Source organism: Salmo salar, chromosome 13 (assembly GCF_965601325.2).
Source record: "Salmo salar chromosome 13, fSalSal1, whole genome shotgun sequence".
In the NCBI taxonomy this organism is placed as follows: domain Eukaryota; kingdom Metazoa; phylum Chordata; class Actinopteri; order Salmoniformes; family Salmonidae; genus Salmo; species Salmo salar.
In genome coordinates this window covers 63,507,367-63,523,996 of record NC_138303.1, presented here as the reverse complement: position 1 = coordinate 63,523,996, position 16,630 = coordinate 63,507,367, and the positions used below count along the sequence as shown (strand labels likewise).

At 42.4% G+C, this 16,630-nt stretch overlaps 1 protein-coding gene across 3 annotated transcripts in view; it reads left to right on the top strand.

Annotated features, from left to right (window-relative positions):
- Nucleotides 1-11,360, top strand: part of LOC106567546 (CXADR-like membrane protein) — a 141,591-nt gene extending 130,231 nt beyond the window's left edge. For all 3 annotated transcript variants that reach the window (XM_082960274.1, XM_014136989.3, XM_014136990.3), the window contains exons 4-7: nucleotides 4,411-4,578; nucleotides 5,533-5,655; nucleotides 5,812-5,953; nucleotides 7,502-11,360. In XM_082960274.1, the coding sequence (XP_082816400.1) occupies nucleotides 4,411-4,578; nucleotides 5,533-5,655; nucleotides 5,812-5,953; nucleotides 7,502-7,856 (788 nt within the window). In that variant the 3' untranslated portion in view covers nucleotides 7,857-11,360. The remainder of the gene's footprint in view (nucleotides 1-4,410; nucleotides 4,579-5,532; nucleotides 5,656-5,811; nucleotides 5,954-7,501) is intronic.
- Nucleotides 11,361-16,630: the final 5,270 nt, after the last annotated feature.

Sequence of the window (16,630 nt, the reverse complement as noted above, 5' to 3'; positions counted from 1 at the left end):
TCATATTAGAGGTTCTTCGAAATACAAACTTTTGGTACACGTATTTTTCTTAAGACCTGCCTAAACACAACCAATGCATGCAGATCTTCAAAGCTGTTTTACTGTTTTTATGAAAAAATATTAATTTGTATGGCTGTGGACAGGTCGAGGATATCGGCGTAGTCGAGGGAAGTAGGGGCGCTGAGGGTGCTGCTGAGTTTAAATATAAACTTAGCAAAAAAAGAAACGTCCTCTCACTGTCAACTGCATTTATTTTCAGCAAACTTAACATGTGTAAATATTTGTATGAACATAACAACAACTGAGACATAAACTGAACAAGTTCCACAGATATGTGACTAACAGAAATTGAATAATGTGTCCCTGAACAAAGGGGGGGTCAAAATCAAAAGTAACAGTCAGCATCTGGTGTGGCCACCAGCTGCATTAAGTACTGCAGTGCATCTCTTCCTCATGGACTGCACCAGATTTGCCATTTCTTGCTGTGAGATGTTACCCCACTTTTCCACCAAGGCACCTGCAAGTTCCCGGACGTTTCTGGGGGGAATGGCCCTAGCCCTCACCCTCCGATCCAACAGGTCCCAGACGTGCTCAATGGGATTGAGATCCTGGCTCTTCGCTGGCCATGGCAGAACACTGACATTCCTGTCTTGCAGGAAATCATGCACAGAACGAGTAGTATGGCTGGTGGCATTGTCATGCTGGAGGGTCATGTCAGGATGAGCCTGCAGGAAGGGTACCACATGAGAGGGGAGGATGCCTTCCCTGCAATGACAACAAGCTCAGTCCGATGATGCTGTGACACACCGCCCCAGACCATGACGGACCGTCCACCTCCAAATCGATCCCGCTCCAGAGTACAGGCCTTGGTGTAACGCTCATTCCTTCGATGATAAACGCGAATCCTACCATCACACCTGGTGAAACAAAACAGTGACTCGTCAGTGAAGAGCACCTTTTGCCAGTCCTGTCTGGTCCAGCGACGGTGGATTTGTGCCCATAGGCAACGTTGTTGCCGGTGATGTCTGGTGAGGACCTGCCTTACAACAGGCTTAAAAGCCCTCAGTCCAGCCTCTCTCAGCCTATTGCGGACAGTCTGAGCACTGATGGAGGGATTGTGCGTTCCTGGTGTAACTCGGGCAGTTGTTGTTGCCATACTGTTATGTTCGGATGTACCGATCCTGTGCAGGTGTTGTTACACGTGGTCTGCCACTACGAGGACAATCAGCTGTCCGTCCTGTCTCCCTGTAGCGCTGTCTTAGGCCTCTCACAGTATGGACATTGCAATTTATTGCCCTGTCCACATCTGCAGTCCTCATGCCTCCTTACAGCATGCCTAAGGCACGTTCACACAAATGAGCAGGGACCCTGGGCATCTTTCTTTTGGTGTTTTTCAGAGTCAGTAGAAAGGTCTCTTTAGTGTCCTAAGTTTTCATAACTGTGACCTAAATTGCCTACCGTCTGTAAGCTGGTAGTGTCCTGAAACTTCTTAAGGCTAGGGGGCACTATTTTCACGTCCGGATGAAAAGTCTGCCCAAAGTAAACTGCCTGCTACTCAGGCCCAGAACCAAGGATATGCATATAATTGGTAGATTTGGATAGAAAACACTCTAAGGTTTCTAGAACTGTAACAATTATGTCTGTGAGTATAACAGAACTTATTTGGCAGGCGAAACCCCGAGGACAAACCATCCAGGAAAAAAAGGAATTGAGGTCACTGTCTTTTCAATTGGTTTTCTATGGGGAACTAGATTTATGAGGGACCTGGTTGCAGTTCCTATGGCTTCCACTAGATGTCAACAGTCTTTAGAAATTGGTTGATGTTTTTCCTTTAAAAAATGAAGAAGTAGCCCTTTCCTTTCTGAGTGTAGAGCCAAGTGGACTGTTTTGTTTGGGGCGCGTGACCTGAAACCCGCTCCGCTTTCATTTTATCCGCTATTGAACACAGTTTATTCCGTCTTAAATTTTTGCGATTATTTAGATCTTCAAAGGCAAGGCATGAATTATATCGTTATTTCTGACTTTTGTGTAGCACCTGCCTGGTTGAAATCTGATTTTCATGTGTTGGTATGCTGGGCGCTGTCCTCAGATAATCGCATGGTTTGCTTTCGCCGTAAAGCCTTTTTGAAATCTGACACTGTGGCTGGATTAACAAGAAGTTCATCTTTAAACCGATGTATAACACTTGTATGATTTATGAATTATTATTATGAGTATTTCTGTTTTTCACTGGGTGTTGTCAAATCGATCCCGCTAACGGGATTGGTGCGCGAAGGGATCCATAAGAAGTTAACGCCCGTTCCACAGATGTATGTTCATTAATTGTTAATGGTTCATTGAACAAGCATGGGAAACAGTGTTTAAACCCTTTACAATGAAGATCTGTTAAATTATTTGGATTTTTACAAATTATCTTTTGAAAGACAGGGTACAGAATAAAAACATCTCTTGTTCTGGACCAGAGTCTACACAGACCGGTGAGCAATAGCCAATCAGAGCTACAGTAGACCTTCATGCAAACAAGCCATTTGCCACAAGGGCCTCCCATCATTCACTTTGAACTGGACTGTGTGTTTACAGGCAGTTGCAACAGCGTGACTTTAGATGATTAGAATGTATTCACCCAAAGCTACAAAATACACCTGAATGGATTTCTGCAAATATGTGAACACCACGGGAGTCCTCTTACATTTGCGAACTTTACAGTCCTATTGATAAAAAAACATGAAAAGGTAGGCTCTCACTCCCTCAGTTATGCACATCAATAACAACAAGATCAACAACTAATGCTAGCCAGAGCAAGATAAGCTAACATCGAACGAACAAAGATAAACCCTCAAACCTTTTCAGCTAGTTGGCCGTAAAAATTTCACTGATAAAAAAATGTTGGGCGAGTTGCTTGCCTGCCAATGCATGCTTGTCCCAACCAAGCACCCAAGCTAACTGGTTAAAGTTGTCTAGCTTGCTAGCTAGCTACTTCCAGACACAAATGAGAGCCGATCTCACTCTGACCATTTTACACTCTGTAGCAGAGCTGGTTAGGCTGTTTACATGTTATCTAGAGCGTTCTTGACTAACTATTACTTTGTTTGCCTACATTTACTGACACCGGTCGTATTCAACAGGTGTTGCGCGTTCGTAAATTCATCAGTTGTTCTGCGCTCTCACACACTCAGACGAGAGTGCTCTGAAATCGGAGTAGATAGCCAGAGTGAATTTGTGAAAGCAAGAGATATGCTAACTGTATAACAGTCGTTCAAGTTCTTGCTAGCTAACCAAATGACACCTGCATCTCTAGCTGTGCATAGTCACTGAAAAATGATATCAGGGGAAAAAGTCAGTCACTCACCCACTCCTCCAATGGCATGACATGACATCCTCCTAGCCAGCTATCTAGCTAATGTTAGGCTGTGTTTTTAGCTTGCTACATAGATAGATACGCTAGCCTATTAGCCACGTTATGATTGACTTGTGATCATTGCCCTTGCTAGTTGGATTGTATTGACATTCCCAGCCTTTTTTTAAATGTATTTTTTATTTAACCTTTATTTAACTAGGCAAGTCAGTTGAGAACAAATTCTTATTTACAATGACAGCCTACCAGGGAACAGTGGGTTATAATTCACCAATACAATTTTTGGTAGTCGAAAAAATACTTCTCTCAGGTTGTAAATCACAGCTGGCCTGGTACATTGTTTGCTGCCTCCATATGGGATGCACTGTTTCAGTTTCAATGACTCAATATTCTGGAGAAAAATGGACAAATGTAACCACTGAGATGCAGTGGTCAAAGGCACTGCATCTCAGTGCAAGAGGTGTCATTACAGTCCTTGGTTTGAATCCAGGCTGCATCAATAAGAATAAATAAGAACTCAAGATATGTTTGGCTTTCTGTTGGTCAATATGACATGATTATGTATTTCAAAGCCAACAGTATGTTCTTCGCCCGTGTTCTCTCTCTTCAGCTCCTCCACCTCTTTCTCACTCTGTCAGTCTGGTCCCCATGGCTAAGACAACATTCAGTTAGTATATAGTCACAGCTTTATTGGTTTACTAATAAAATGATTTACTACACTAAATTGATAACATAAAACATATCTTCAGCTCATCCGCCTGGCTCTTATAGCATGTGAGTTCAGTCTTAGTGATGCTCAACTCTTCTCTCTGTTCCACCACGATGGTTCCCAGGTTGTGCACCATGTCTCTCAGCTGTTTCAGCTAAGTCCAGATGTCAGGTTGGGTGGTGGTCTGTGGGTCAGTCAAGGGTGAAGTTTGGGTCTCGTCGTAAACTTTAACCCCCTACTCTCTCCCTGAGCCCATGATGACCCAGAGTATGGACCTGTTATTTATCTAATTCAAAGTGTGTGTGTGTGTTTGTGTATGTGTCTCTCTCTCTCTCTCTGTCCCCAGTGAAGCCCTCTAAGCCACGATGTTGGATGGAGGGCCGGCTGTTGGAGGGTAGTGATGTTAAGATGAGCTGTAAGTCTGCAGACGGCTCTGACCCCATCAACTACAAATGGGAGAGGGTGCTGGACAAGGGCAAGTATGTAGGGAAGCTGCCCCCACTTGCCCTCATAGGTAAGCCCTCTAGTCCACTGCATGCTCTTTCTGTGTGTGGATGTATTCTGTGTGTGGATGCTATGTGCATGGGTGCAACCATAAGTCTTCAAGATATAATGACAAGTCTGTCATAAGTCAGATTAGTCTTTAGTCATAAACTGACTCAAATGTCAACTTGATACTTATTCTAAGCATTTTCCTGCACTTTTGTGCCATATCCTCTTTTTTCAGATCCCCTTTAAGGGCTTTTGGGACAGAACATACTTATGTAATTAAAGTATGTGTCAGAATGCCAGACCAATTTCAAATCAGATCTACCACCTCCAGTATCCTTATTTGTGTCCAGTCAAGTGTTGGGAGAGACACTACTCCCATGCAGACTCGACCAAGTTCTTATTCAATAACAATCCCTTATCTACATGTACCTGTTCTGGGAAATTGGCCACAGTCACATCTATTACAGCAAAGGTCTGAGTTGTCCAATCCCAAATCAAACACCAGCCGCTACGCCTTATGTTTTTGTGTACTGTAGATCTTCTAGGATTGGATAGTTTAGGTAATATGGCGAAAACTCCCCCTTGTCTATCAGATGGTAATGTACAGCTATAATGCAATGCCGCAGATTCTTATCGAATCCTATTAGGGGCCGCTAGCCCCTAATAGTTTGGGATTGGGCCAATGATCTTTGGTCCAAAAAGCAGTAGTCTATATCAGGAACAGAGAACAGTACTATTCATCACACATCCACAGAAACATTATGAAAGTGACCTTGCAGGAACATGCAGTAGAGACACGAGTTTGGATGGTCTCTCTGAATTGGTTTACATTCTTAGCTATCACAATTCGGTGGTTGTTCAAACACTGTCCAAATAACCATCCCCTGCAATGGTGTTTCTGGATGTGATAGTTGAGAAAAGCTTTAAATTGCATCACAATCACTGTACCTTGTCCTGTTGTTTTTTCTTGTGTAAGATTTGAAGAACTCAGAGATAGTGACACTGAGGAACCTGACTAAGGAGAGTACTGGGGTGTATAAATGTACCGCCAGCAACGATGTGGGAGAGGAGAGTTGCACCGTAGAGGTCAAGATACACTGTGAGTAGCCCAGGCTATAACCAACACAGACACACACACTGCCTCATATTATAACCCCATAGATGTTACCAAAAATGATCTGTAGGACTTCAAAACAGTAATAGCTATCACTTTCTCCCAACCCGTGAATCATATTTATCTTTGTGTGCATTTCAGATGTGCGGGGCATGGGTGTGGTAGCAGGTGCCGTTGTGGGTGTGTCCTTCGGCGTCCTCCTCATCATCCTCATCATCTGGCTGGTGTTCCGCAAGAAGGAGAAGAAGAAATACGAGGAGGAGGAGACGCCTAACGAGATCAGGTACACACACAGACGCAAACACATTTAGGTTGGTGTGGTTCATTTCAAGATACCAAATATACCGTAAATTCCAGACTATAAGCCGCAACTTTTTTCCCACGCTTTGAACACCGCGGCTTAAACAATGACGCGGCAAATATATGGATTTTACCCGCTTTCAAAAAAATAAATAAAAAAAAACACATTCTGTGACGTGCTCAGTTTTTTGGCGGCATGAAGCTTTCATTAGACCAATGAAATTGCCGAACGGGTTAAGGTCAAACAACTTTTTTGTTTACTGTTTAGATTAAATCGAGCGCTCTCAAACTTCCCATCATTCTGATTACGGTAGTCATTTTGTCACCCTCATCATGGCAAAGACACGGAGAAATGCATATGATGCAGCTTTCAAGTTGAAGGCGATTGATCTGGCTGTTGGAAAAGGAAATAGAGCTGCTGCACGGGAGCTTGGTCTTAATGAGTCGATGATAAGACGTTGGAAAAGACAACTAAAGCTTACTGCTAATTTTTTATTTTTTGTTACAAGCCGTGTTTCGTTAAAGCCTGTGTAAAGTTAATTTGTTTCAATGTACCGGTAGGCACCTGCGGCTTATAGACATGTGCGGCTTATTTATGTTCAAATATATATATATTTTTTTTATTCAGTGGGTGCGGCTTATATTCAGGTGCGCTTAATAGTCCGGAAATTACGGTACATAACAAAATCAACCAGAATTAACAAAAAGTAAACACATAAACAGATAGGGTGGGGAAAAACCCTCACCTAGTTGGTACAAAAAAGGACTTCACTCTGTCCACCAACACAGGTTTACACCACCACTTAAACCCGACTGCTTAGCATCCTCTCTCCAACCTATGTATACCATCCCCTTTCCTCCCTATCCCGCCGGTACTGTAGTTCCACTACAGCCGGACTATCCCTCACCTCTTAAAGCAGATTCCAGCATCCTAAATGATGTCTGATAATGCTGCTGGCAGTGCTTGTTACAACAGCAGCTATTTTTGGCCGATAGCGTAGCATCCACGCTGTTGCCTATTTGCAAGTGTCAGGCTGAATTATGCAGGCACAGGGGGATGGCTGTGCATCAATAATGGAGTGGCACGGCGAGGGAAGAGTCACAGAGCAGACAGTCACTTCGGTCCTGTTTACATATGGAACATTAGTGGCGACACACCCACTCGTACACTCACTCACACTCACACATACACACACACACGGTCTGAGGTCAGACTACTGTTTAGAAAAGGTGAGGGGTTGCAAATGACGTAGTGATGATCAATCGCATGTTGTTGATGTGCTGTCGTAACTTGATCTAACTAGGGTTCATTGTAAGAAGTGGATACCAGTTATTCAGCCATTCAGAGTACCATGTATTTGGCCAGTTACTTCAAATAAAAGTTCATAATGCATTATGCATTGCATTTAAACCATTATAAATGTGCTTTAATGCACTCATTGTGCATTATGTGGAAGGTTTTTATTTTCATTAATATTACCAATTATTCCTTCGATGTTCTGAGCCACACCTGTCTTTGTCTCTGTCTCAGGGAGGATGCTGAGGCTCCCAAGGCCAAACTGGTAAAGCCCAACTCTCTCTCCTCATCCCACTCTGGCAGCTCCCGCTCAGGCACCTCCTCCACCCAATCCATGGTTCACACCAGCGCCCCCCGGGGGCCCCACGCCCGCCTGCCCGCCGTGACCACCCTCAAAGAGAACGGCCAGCCCCCCAGCTTCCTCCAACAGCCCCCCGCCTACACACAAGTCGTTCCCAAAACCCCAGAGCCCCGCACGGCCCCGGCCAAGCCCAGCCCTCCCCCCAAACTGAGCCCCAGGAACCTGGCCCGCATGGGGGCAACGCCGGTCATGATCCCTGCCCAGACCAAGGCCTTCCAGACTGTGTAGAGGGAAGGGAGGGATAAAGGAGTAGACCTAGACAGACAGAAACAAGAAGCACCCGTACACAGCTGACAGCAACCCCCAGCCCGCCCCCAGAGACCCTGTGAAAACCAGCTATACCATAAAGTAAAACTCCCCCTTACTCATAGTCGCCATCTAAAAGTATAATTGAGAGCATTCTTATGAAGGGAAGATTTTCATAAGAAGAGCTTTTGCCCCCCTCTCCTGTACAAGCAATACAGAGTGAAATCTCATGTTCATTTTCCCTTCCCGTGACGACAGAACTTTTGTTGTATTTTTGTCTGATTTTGCAAATGCGGGCAGTGATGTGTATCATACTCTGAGGTGGCAGGAACAGGGGAGGACCCTAAGTAGATTTTAGGTATTTTTAAACCGAATTGACAGTCGTGAAAGTGGGAGGGTTATGGATGGAGAGAGGGAATTAGAGCAACAGAGGACTAGAAAAGAACAAACAAAGGAGAAACATGGGCTGCATAGCTCCCCAGAGAACAGGCCAGGGTGTCTGGGTGTCTCACACCACCTGCTTCCGACCAGATCAAACCAGACGGCAGACAAAACAAAAAATCTAAAACAGACAGGAAAAGTAAACAGCTCTCCAAACACCTGCTTTCCCAGGCTTGCCTAGGCACCACACCTGCCAAACTCTCACTCCGAGCCACACCGAGCAATCAACATCTCTGAGGCTGCTTCGGTGGCATCGCACACCTCCATGTATCCCTGGACTCCCACCAAGGCCAGCAGGCATGGTGATTGGCTCAGAGAGGAGGGAGGGAAGTACCAATCGATCGCCAAACCAATGAGAGTGGATGAAAGTCTGCTGCTGATGCAAGAGGGATGTTTTCTTGTAATTGTACAAAGATGATATAGCTTAAGTAAAAGTAAGTAAGTAAGAGACTCCACATAGACACGTCACCTGTCACCCTATATACCTGCACATGGGTCACTCGCAGCAACATGGACATATCTGTATTGATTTCCCCTGCTTCCATGTTTTCTGTGTATCCAGCACTATGCACTTAACAAGTCTGGACATATGTAACGTTATCTTCCCATGTTCATGGACAGTGTCATATAAACCCATAGGAATATATGACATATAATCCCGTATCGTCAACATAGGGGATTATTCATGGCTGTGATATGTATTGCTGTGGAGAATAGTTTATTTCATTTATCTCAGATTCCTCAGAATGTTTAAGGATTATTAATAAATGGATGCACATAAGCCCTATCGATAAAGTGCCACTGTTGATGTTTGATGAAAATGTTTTTTTGTTTGTGTTGTGTAAATAGCATGTCCGTTAATCCGGTTGAATGAACAAACTAATGAATGTGTTGATATATCTTGCAGTATATAAAGTCATTGGATCAATCCTTATTTTTCAATGAAGAGCAGAGATTTGCAGTAGTAAGTTGAATCCCCTGCAGTTGAACTGTGTATGTAGCTGAAAACATGATAAATAGGTTCTGTATTATTGGAAAATGAACAAAGGGCCATTACACATCATAATATATGTGTTGGTTCGGCACCTTGTAATTATAGAAGAACGGCAATTATGATCCTGAATAGTGCCTTTTTTAATTGAGTACATTACAGAAAAGTATTATTCACAAAACATTAAGGAATACAGATTCACTGTTTTGAATGGTTAACCCTACGGTATGGTACATCTGAGATTGATTCTATTCAAGCAGATGAGGAATGAAAAGGACAATTGCTTTGAGTGATCTTGTTTAGCCATGTAGTCATACTAGTTTCAGCCAAACTCAAATCGTTCTATCAAAGTCTCTTCATGGTGGCCAAACACAGAATTTAAACTCAAACTCAATAAAATGTCCCGGCTGAAAGTTGGATTATGCCCTATCCTTCTCTCTGACTTAATTGTCAACATTTGCCTGAGCTTTCCTCAGATACAAAGGCATCACTTTTGCATAGCGATATTCTTGTCTGCCAGCACGTTGGTCCTTCAGCATTATGACTGCTTCCTCCCGGAGAGACACCCCTTATTTTGGCTCCCTCGCGATACAGTCCATGTGATGGATGAGATGTCAGGAGGTATTTGAAGTGAATGATGCTGTGGCGCCCTCCAGGATAAACCAGCACACTCATCTTAGATCACCCAGGAGGGAGCGGGCTCTACTCATCCCACAGTGCAGAGGGCATAAGCGTGCACTCACACTCTGGCCTCTGAAAGGGTTGGAACCAGGACGGGTACTCAGGAGTCTATACTCCTTGAAAAACATTACAAGTTAACCTGGCTTCGGTTCATGCCTGGTTGAAATCCACCAGATTCACCTTTAGTAATATTTTTTTTTTATAATGTCACTCCAGTAGTGAAGGTGAAATTATCTCCTGAATCGTGGGCAGTTCCAAGAGCGAAAAGAAATCAGCAACTTTGTCTCGGTGAGTCTCTAGCTTGCCCACTGCTGTTTGAAAAGCTCCTTTAAACCAGGACACGGATGAGTGGCAAGATGAGAGGATGACACCTGAGTGAGAGCTCCTTATTAGTGATTACCCACCACAACCCTCTTATAATTTCCCATAATACTGCTGAAAGCCAATATAGAGAGGCCTAGTGGCTGATTGAATGCAGCTTTTATGGCCGTTTGATGGTGTGTGATACGTACCGGGAATGATTTTCCAGTTATCCGGGTTGCTCTGTGAATTTCCCTGGTTTGCTAGCTACCTTTCGCTGCCCATCTGATTCAGTCGTGGCGGACTGCTCTGCGTCCTGAATCATTAAGATTTCTACCCTTTTTCATTGGAATGTCTTTCTTGGCAGACAGGAGGAATGGAAAGACCATCTGCTCCAAACCATGCTGGGAATTGGAATAACGTGAACCACAGGCATTACATTGCCTTTTCACCATGTGCCGACTCCAAAAGGACATTACCCTAGTTTAGCTAGTACAAAACGTGCATCTTGATGTCATTCATTAGTGTCTGTCTACTCTGAAGACCTCCACTATGGGTTGAGTGATGGGACCTCTCTGTTAGAAACCATGCATACAGTGTAACGTTAAAGGGAGAAAGAACCCATCCAAAGCTGAAAAACGATGGATATGCATGTCATTGATACTTAACTAGAGAAAGAACAGTAATTTTGCCTCAATAAATATATAAATGATCATCTTAAAACAAATACTATGACTGTAAATAAGGAAGGTTTTATAATTTTTTTATTCATTTTGAGTTTCTTTGTTTGGGTTAAGTATTCAATCTGAAGTACTTTGCACTTTCTTAAACTGTCCTCTCTGTTTGTGTTTTGCTTGCATTAAGTCCTTTTAACACACCGACACTGTTAAAAGGACAATATGTTTTCTCTCACTCTATTTTCTTTGATTGACAATGCCATGCAGTTACTTTGAGTTGTGGTAAACCAAAAAGGCCATATATATATACCTCCCTCTCGAGTGAAAATGGTATATTTCTACAATATCTGAATAAGTACTGTTTTGGTTTGTAATAAAGCATTTGATGAAGAGCCACTTGGTTTGATTGTTCTCTACTTTAGATATGCAGACTCACATATCGGTTTCCTGAACACATTAAGCCATTTCAATGGAGATGTTCTACTGTCCATGCGTTTTAGTCTAGGACTTAATTGGTGTCTGGGAAACTGGCCGTAAAGTATAGAAATACACATACTAGTGCCTGGAGTTGATCTAGCCTAGCGGTTAAGGCCCCTGCCTCAGACACATGCATGATCCCCCTGCCTGTGTGGGATTGAATCCAGGCCTTTTTGCCTCTGAATCTCCCTTCTATTCAAGCCTGTCACTGTCTCCTCCCCAAAAATCCTAAAAATACATATTTAAAAAAAGTTTACATAGACAAGTTCCCCTTGACATCTCAGATCATTCTACAATTTGACCCCTGGGGTTTCTCAGACACAGACCATACCCCTGGGGTTTCTAAGACACAGACAATATCCACAGATCCAATCAGAATACAGACCATTCCATCTCAACATTTGATGGGGCAGTGAAGGGCAAATTAGATGGCTGACCATAAAGTTGCTGTGTGAAACACCAGATGGGGTCTGCGTGCTATTGTGCCCTTGAGCGCGGCTCTTCAACGGAGTGGGCTCGCAAACAATGTCCATCTGTACAATGTCCCTCCAGATTAGGGTGTCTACTAGCAAAGTCATAAATAACCATTATAATCATGGAAACTGCTGGACAGTGAGACAGACAGCTGACCTTCTAATTGATCGAATGAGGATAGTCAATTTGCTGTGACTCTGCAGCAACACACAAGGACAACAACCAACCAACCAACCACTGTCCTCAAGATTCCCCATCTGTTTGTTTCATTGGCAATGACACTAGACTACTGCCAAAATATTGGAAACACCAACATAAAGTGTCTTAATAGGGTGTTGGGCCACCACGAGCCGCCAGAACAGCTTCAATGCGCCTTGGCGTAGATTCTACAAGTGTTTGTTACTCAATTGCAGGGATGCGATACCATTCTTCCATGGGAAATTCCATAATTTGTAATTTTGTTGATAGTGGTGGAAAACGCTGTCTCAGCATTCCAGAATCACCCATAACTGTTCAATTGGGTTGAATTCTGGTGACTGAGACACACACACACACACCCTTTAAATCCCCTACATTCCTTTGAGACATCTCTTCCAAAGTTACTGAGATCTCTTTTTCTAGCCATGGTAGCCAAAATAATCGGGAACTCTGCATTTTTATACATGACCCTAAGCATAAAGGGATGTTAATTGCTTAAGTAATTTAGGAGCCACACCTGTGTGGAATCGCCTGCTTTTAATTTACTTTGTATCCCTCATTTCCTCAAGGTTTTTGTTTATTTTGGCAGTTACATGTACATATACTAGTAATACATGCAGAAACATTCTCTGGCCAACTAGAGTGCTCATTTTACAATAAGAAGGGCAATGAGGCACTCTAGTGGTAAAATATAGCCATTTCATTACACTGTGAGTGATACTGTTCTAAAACCTCTCCTCAGGGACCCTCAGACATTGATCTATTCCAGAGCTAGCACACCTGGGGTGTATTCATTACGTCTTTCAATGGGAACCATTTACCGCTTGAGAACCAAATGGAAGCAAACAGAGCAAGCGGAACAAAACGGGACCTACCTGAATTTGTCCAATAGAAACTTGTTTTCGTTGCAAAACGTTTTCCATTTAGAGTAAACGGTTTCTGTTGCAAAACGTTTTGCAACAGACTAAATGTTTTGCAACAGAATTTCCATAATGAATAAACCCCAGATTCAATTTGTCAACTAATCATCAATTGCTTGATTAAGTGAGTCAGGTGAGATAGTTCCCCGAGTAGAGGTATGAGAACCATTTATAGAGATAACAATTGTTTTGAATGCTTTTACAATGAACATCATCAAATGTGTTTCGAATAAAAAAATTGTAAATTTGTAATTTACTATTGTAAAGTGGTTGTTCTACTGGATATCATAAGGTGAATGCATTTTGTAAGTCGCTCTGGATAAGAGCGTCTGCTAAATGATGTAAATGTAAATGTAAAATGATTCTGGACGGTCAGATAACTAGCAACAATGACAAGCTGCCATGTGGGGAATCGTAGGTGGCTCGTTTCAGTACTGTGCTGTCCAAACTTGTGAATCACAGCATAGACGTCTATGATACATTCAGATTTGGTTTGGTCCAACTAAATGTGTACTTGTTTGGGGGTGGAGCTCATTAGAATAATACCCAGCATGCTTTGCAAGTGTTTGTTTTTTTGTTAGTTTTTTTACATTAGCATTCAACTAAGGTAGATAAACAACAACATAAAGCATCATAGTCATAGCATGAAAAAAAAATCTGTAACTTTTAGTGGGAATGTTATTGTAGTTGAACTGGTCTGTTGGTTTCTTCTAAAGGTCAGCCTGCTTTGAACATCATTGCAGATAGTTTTAAAGCTTTTGAAAAAGCTAGTAAGTGCATGTGACAGATGGGAACAATAACAAATATTGTGTATTGCAATCTTCAGTTGGCACCTTTTTCCTATATTAAAATAGTTGTGTTGTAATGCTTACATCATTGAATGTATAGGCCTTTTCACACTGCATTGTTTGTAGCCCTGGGCTATCTTAGCCCCAGGCTAAGACTGGGTGAATCATGGATAGCAATTTCTTATTAAATGTCAATTGAAAAGCTATGAAAACAGATGGAAATTGTGAGAACACATTAGCCAGCCTGCATAGCAACCATTTTTGTTAGCCATATCAACCAAAGTATTTGCACAGATGAGTTTATATTTTGTTTTTTTTAATCAGGTTTTTGTCCTCAGAATAATTAAATAGTATACATTTACTTATCAAAATAGCTGCAGAACGCATCACAAGCCTATGCCAGTGCAGCTTTTGTGATCCGAGAATGAAAATTATATGCATTGTTCTTGACCCCGTTTTACACTGGCTATTTTGGTACCGTGTTTCTGGAGCTAGCCCTGAAAAGTTGGTGCCAACCCTGCCTTGAGAAGAGCCAAATAGCCCTGGGCTAAGATTGTTGCTAGCCCACTTTAGAACGTGCAAGTATGAACACTCGCTTAGCCCCGGGCTAAAATATCCCTTAGCCCAGGGCTAAGCAGGCTCTTAGCATTGGGCTAAGGAGCAGCGTGAACACGTCTTATGTGCAGTTGAAACATCTGTAAATTATGTCTTTTCAACTTTCCTTCAGAACCGAAAATGAAACTGATTTCAACGTCCAGAAAATACGTATTTTCAATGTCCGGAAAATAAGTATTTTAAACATCCGTAAAATATGAATTTACACCTTTCATTCAGAACCTAAAATCAACTTAACATCAACGTCTGGAAAATACTTATATTGTCTTCTTTTGAGGTGTTTTGACTGATGTCACCTCTATGCTAATATGGCAAAAAAATTGCTAGCTAGCTAACCAACAACATCAATGATGTATTTGAGAAAAAACATGTACTCATTGTGCAATTGTTTTTGTTTTCAATAAACATTTTGAGAGGAAATACAGTTTACATGTTGTCAACAATCCTTTAATTCTAAGCCAACCCCGTGGGGCCATACTTGCGAACAAAGATCGGATGTAATTGGTCAAAAGAATACTACAAAAATGATCAGAATAGATGGGTGGGTTGTTTAGCAACAAAACCGATACATTGGCAACCCTTGGGACAAAACAGATGGGGCCATACTTGAGGACATTAGAACAAGTTTCAGTTTCTCCATCTCATAGTGCACATCAGCAAATTAAAATCGTCAGCGTAGTTCAGTTTTGGGCTCCCGAGTGACGCAGTGGTCTAAGGCACTGTATCTCAGTAAAGTCAAATAAAAAATTAAAAAATAATAATAAAATAAATGTAAAATAAATAAGAATAATGAATCAATAAAATAAAATAGGCCTCCTGAGTGGCACAGTGGTCTAAGGCACTGCATCACAGTGCTAGCTGTGCCACAAGAGATCCTGGTTCGAATCCAGGCTTTGTTGTAGCCAGCCGTGACCGGGAGATCCATGGGGCGGCACACAATTGGCCCAGTATTGTTAGGAGGGTTTGGCCGGCGGGGATGTTCTTGTCCCAGCCAGGCGCAATGCACACTGACACGGTCGCCAGGTGTACAGTGTTTCCGCTGACACATTGGTGCGGCTGGCTACAGGGTTAAGCGGGCATTGTGTAAAGAAGCAGTGCGGCTTGGCTGGGTTGTGTTTTGGAGGACGCACGGCTCTCGACGTTCGCCTCTCCCGAGTCCGTACGGGAGTTGCAGCGATGAGATAAGACGGTAACTACCAACTGGATACCACAAAATTGGAGAGAAAAAGGGGTAAAAGTAAAAAGTTATAATAATTGCATGTGATCAAACACTATATGTTAGCTGTTCCCATCAGAACCTGGCAGACTTAGCCATGTGCTAACCTGCACAGCTGGCCGTGTTACAAATTCTGTATCAGCCTATTAAAATTGGCGATGTAGAAACATGTATGAATAGGGAGGCCATGACTGGCCTCATACTCCAGTACAGTAGGTGGCAATGTATGCACCTCTCGGTTGTGATCCCCCAAAACACACATTTAAACAAGAAGAAAAAATGCTGCAATACACATGATGTATCAAATCCGGAGGAGGGAGTAAAAAATCGGATAGATCCTGAATTGTCAGCATTTGTTAGCAGATGTGACTCACACAAGGCTGTTCCATTTCAAGGACTCTATTAAGCTCTTGCTTCCTCACTCTGCCTCTCAATAAATGCTCTTAAGTTTCAAATGTGTGGTTGTTTATGGTCTGTGCTTTAATGAATTTATGACCATAAATTATCACAAATGTTGTGTTTGGTTTGAAATACACTGAACATAAATATAAACGTAAAGTGTTGTTCCCATGTTTCATGAGCTGAAAAAAAAACTCCCAGAAATGTTCAATAAGCACAAAAAGCTTATTTCTTTCAAATGTTGTGCATAAATTAGTTTAAATCACTGTTAGTGAGCAATTCTCCTTTGCCAAGATAATCCATCCACCTGACAGGTGTGGCATATTAAGAAGCTGATGAAACAGCATGATCATTACACAGGTGCACCTTGTGCTGGGTACAATAAAAGGCCACTCTAAAATGTGCAGTTTTGTCACACAACACAATGCCACAGATGGTTCAAGTTTTGAGGGAGCGTGCAATTGGCATGCTTTTGTAGGAATGTCCACCAGAGCTGTTTCCAGAGAATGTAATGTTCATTTCTCTACCATAAGCCACCTCCAACATCATTTTAGAGAATTTGGCAGTATGTCCAACAGG